At 46.4% G+C, this 4887-nt stretch overlaps 1 protein-coding gene across 1 annotated transcript in view; it reads right to left on the minus strand.

Annotated features, from left to right (window-relative positions):
* The window catches only part of T265_15587 (hypothetical protein), a gene marked incomplete at both ends in the record, with an annotated part of 22817 nt that extends 20214 nt beyond the window's left edge, over positions 1-2603 (minus strand). The window contains 1 exon segment of the mRNA XM_009178685.1: positions 2404-2603. Coding sequence (XP_009176949.1) covers positions 2404-2585 — 182 coding nt within the window.
* Positions 2604-4887: the final 2284 nt, after the last annotated feature.

Here is a 4887-nt window from a genome sequence, read left to right on the forward strand (position 1 = left end):
TGATGATGATGATGATGCACCTCTTCGCCGGTCGGTCTTCGCCTAAACCCCTTCCACACCCATAGAACGATGCATTGAGATCCGCCCAACTGCCAATCCCCTAACCATTGTTCTCTAAACCTTCTGATGATGATGATGATGCACCTCTTCGCTTACCGGTCTTCGCCTAAACCCCTTCCACACCCATAGAACGATGCATTGAGATCCGCCCAACTGCCAATCCCCTAACCATTGTTCCGCGTCTAAACCTTCGCCCACAAAAACGAACCGAAATATACACTTAATAACTACTAAGGATTTGATCCACGTTTCAACCGTACTATGTTAAATTGGGCAACAGGTATCCCTTGCTGAAACCTTGCTTTCCCTATCTATCGATATATGTTGTGTCTCCGAAACACGCATACAAGACCCCACTTCGTTCGTTCTCCTCAAGCCGGTTAGGACAAGCTCAAGTGTTACACATTTCACACTTTGGGTATCCTGTGATCCTGACGCAATGGCTGGTGGTATCTGCGGTGAGGGAGTTGCATTGAGCCCTAGGGCTGGAAGCGCAGTGCTGGAGAGGGTCCCAGTAAACAATCGCTTTTTCGCTGTGCGGTTATCTGGCTCAACTGAGATCAATGCAGATCGGTGCCGTAAATGGTGTTTGTTTGCCGTATCAGCAGTTCTTGGACTAAGAAGGACGAGTTTTACCATGATCTGTCGCCACTATTCCTGGCCAGTAAAAACTTGCAGCAGAAACGCTCACATCGAGTTAGTTGGAGGCCACCAACCGCAAGACAGTCACGGACTCGAATTGGCCATATGGCTATCAATTACCGACAGAGAGCCAGTATGAAACATAGTACTTTCTTTTGGGGTAGATAAATTGGTTCTGATGTTGTTGCGATCGTCAAAGCATTCCATTCATCAACTTCGACCAGTTTCAGTAGCTCAGAATTATCGAGCTGATCTGGCTAGAAAGTTACTCCAAGCGCAGAGTCATGCGAAGGACAACGATCGCATGAAGGTTGAATGCAGTCCAATTGAAAAGCTATGCTCTTAGTTTTCAGAATTTTGTCCAAGCCATCTAACTCGACCAAATGAATACTAGATATCGTCCAGACCAGCAGGTCTTATTGCCACCAGAAGGGATATTCCAATTGAAAAGCTATGCTCTTAGTTTTCAGAATTTTGTCCAAGCCATCTAACTCGACCAAATGAATACTAGATATCGTCCAGACCAGCAGGTCTTATTGCAGAAAGAAGGGATATTCCAGCAACTAGCGACTGTGATGGCACACGCAGATCCCTCAGAAATAGGATAATCAGGAGCTTGAAGAATGATAGAGAACGCTGATGGATTTCGAAGATGAAGAGGGTTTTCGCTGCGAGCAGTAGCCGCGCCCTATTTCAACCATTTCGGTCAACCGGTCAAAAGGCAGGTATCAGTGAAAAATATGTGAAAAAGACGGAACGGCGATTCACTCCCTCAATCGTCGTCCTAAGCGGTGTGCTAATAACTTCAAAGAATAGTTTAGTCGGTCCCCTTCAACACAACTGCTGGAATAACCCAGCGGGCTTGAATGAAGCATCGACAGTAACCCACCACCAGCAACTGAAATCCGGCGCTAGATATCAATCCCCAAGCGTGACAGTGTACATGCACCCCGCACTCTTCAAAGGAAGTGGCGCAGTTCTAATGGAGTCTGACAACCGTAATGCAGATTTCGAAAGAAAACAGAATACCAGCCGAATGGAGCTGAGACGTTTTGCATCCGCTCTATTGACAGAAGTTCCTGATTGCAATAAGTATTCACACGATAATGAGCGAGTGGACTGGACTGAAAGTGGCCTAGATTCCAAGGCATTCGATCACAATCGTTTTTTGAGCTCTGAACTAGAATTTCAGAAAAATTACGGGGTATTTTCTGAATTATCTTTTTTTAGGTGAACATTTCCGATCAGCAAAGCGCAATAATTGCGAGCACTGCGCGCAACTAACCTTTTCCGATCTCAAATGGAAAAACTCAATATAAGGAAACACTGTTAGAAATACAAAACGCCCCTCCAACAGAGGGTATTCCTTCCTTAGCTGGACAACACCACTGCGTAACCGTACGCTGGTCAATCGGTGGTATTGTGAGACAAAAGGTTTGACAGAACACGGATGTATAGGAGAAGTCGTCATCATCATCTTCATGGACAGAACACCAGTAATTAACACTGATGCACTTATGCCGTACAATCGAAAGTATCCTTTCATACAGGCTGCGCAGCAGCCAGAATCCTCCCTGCAAGATATATACATTCGAATCTTTGCACATCACTGAGGGTTTAAAAAACTTATGGAAGCTCCATCACTGTTGAGCAGCCAAGCATTACCGTAAACGGTGCCTACCAAAAGAAATCATCAGTTACCTCTTCGGTAGGATGATCCTATCTTCTAGAAGAGATTTGACTACGTCTTTTGGCAAGGGAAGTATGACACTGAAAGGAAGCAAAGTATTTCTTACAAAGTAAGCGTACCTTTCTTCAGTGACATCCTTGAACAAATCGTACCAGTAATCAAACGCACAAGACTTGACATCATTAATTTGCATCGTGGACCAAGGCTAAATCTGAAAAGTAAGAAAATCCGACGGTAAAATGAATTATCTGCAGCGTGTACGAGAAGTACACTGAGTAGCTGTTGAGCAGACGACCTTTCATGTGATAGGAATCGCCCCATAAATAGTGGAGCAAAATAAAAAACGCTAGAAAGTGGTGCGCATTTTATAAATAGAAAAGCATAATGCAGCACCCACCACAAGCAAATACCAACAAATTTCCTGCACCGAGTGTTGTTTTTGTGTCGTGCCGTATCTTGCTCCGCTCAGCTATAGTTACATCCAGAGTGAATTAGTTTACTTCTGTGTTTATCCATGAAGCCCGATAAATAGCAGTGGGCCTAAATGCTCAGCAACTTACAAATTTAAACACTGTAGAGAGAATACAGAATTCCCATTCCCGAGTAGTAGAGAAGAAGTTAACGTAACGTAAGGCGAAGTACTACATAGCATGGAAGCTATGGCAAGAATAAGGAGTATGTAGGCCAAGGTTGTCATTTTAGGCCACGTCGGTAAGCGTCGTCAAACACGCATGGTTATCGATTCTTGGAGCCGACCTGCGGAGGCTGGATGGACCGAATGAGTTTCACAGTCAAGTGCCAAATTATGGTTTGATCACCTGTAAATCCAGGTGTGCAAGACGGTGCACAACGTGGGCGAAGCGTGATCCTAACCATCGATGTTTGTTGTGCGCAAGCTGCCCTGCACCAAACAGATGTGATGGTTTGTGCACCTCCAGAAACAACTGAGTTACACTTGGAAGTGCACGTGTGACAAGCACCGAGCCTTTGAAACAAAGTTGGTCAACTGATATGGGTTTGATTAGGAAAGCCGCCTGGTTCTTCAAGGTGGGGCTGAAACAAACGGTACAGCTTGCTGCTTACGACTAGCTCTGACGATCTTATGTAAACCACTGCAGTCCTGCAGTTTAACTTTTCACGAAAAGTCTTCGCCTGCATCATCATCATCATCTTCGCCTGAGGACCTAATCGTCCTCCTGTCCAGAAGTGAGTGCCCTGGCGGTACCTCAGATCAAGTATAACAATGATTCCTACAACTAAATCTACTGTAATGCAACATCGGCCGTCCAGGCGCCTTACTTGCCAATAAACAATGCCGGGTAAGCGAAAACAGACTGCTGCTGATGCCTCCACTCTTTTACTTTCATATGCTCTTTCTACTTCAACTTCTCACCCTGCGACCAATAACATCTCAGAAAGCCCACTCCTAGAGACTGACAAATTCGTGCGCTGAACAGTGTCATTAGCTGCAACGTATACAGATAGCTGGACCGCAACGGTTGCATACATCATCAGCACCGACGGCATAAAACCAGGATTCAACACTGATCAACTGCTCAACGCTGATAACAGGAACGCCTCTGGCATCAATTTACAGCCATATCCTGCTCCTCCAACAAGGCACATTGCGGATCACGCTGCCCCATTCTGGATGGCGAGTCGTACCGACAGCATCTCTTTCATACCACGTGCCAATTCAAAGCATGGTCACCACTCCGCTTGCGCCACTTTGAACTGGACACGGATAGCAGTGCTCTTCCGCAACGATGGTTCGGAANAGCTGGACACAGTCATCGGTGGAAGTCTCCATGGCACACCCGAACACACGCTTTCTAATTGCACCGATAAGGATTCATCGACAGCCACTCACATAAACTATGGTGCTGGGACGACGATTGTCGAACACCTGGAGGTGTCTCAGTTGTGCTGCTCGAACGGGCCAAGCCTGAGACATACAAAAACTTATTCGCCGTAGCCTGATACACAAATACCTCGATATTTTGGGATAATACAGGTGTCTCAAACTAGCAAACGCTTCCCGGGCCTTGCAGATTCGTGAACTGACCTCATCTCATACGCTACAGTCGGAACTGATACAACTTCCAAGATACGTAAAACGTCCCACAAGCTCGAGTGCATCTCCTTGGATTGTAAGTGGCGCGTCCAGCGATTGTATATCCCGGAGAATGACCTTACACTTCGTGGGTACAAAGTATTGCCAAAAGGTGGGATGACTTTGTTCAGTTCACCTAGAAAAACCTATGCCTCCTTCCGACCTAAAGCTGCCACCTTGACGTGGTGGTCGGACTTGAGTGCTGCAATGATCCCGCAGGCTACACTGGCTGGAACTTCGTTCCAAAAGGTACAACCATGCCAGGAAGGCCAAAGGGGAGCAGCCAGACCAAGAGCAGCGAGACCCCGCACTACGAGTAATCGTGGTACGAGGCGGTCTGGGGGTAAAGTCATACTGTCCCTGCGACAGGAGCGTGAAGGGA

This window comes from Opisthorchis viverrini (genome assembly GCF_000715545.1).
Source record: "Opisthorchis viverrini unplaced genomic scaffold opera_v5_619, whole genome shotgun sequence".
Classification (NCBI taxonomy): domain Eukaryota; kingdom Metazoa; phylum Platyhelminthes; class Trematoda; order Opisthorchiida; family Opisthorchiidae; genus Opisthorchis; species Opisthorchis viverrini.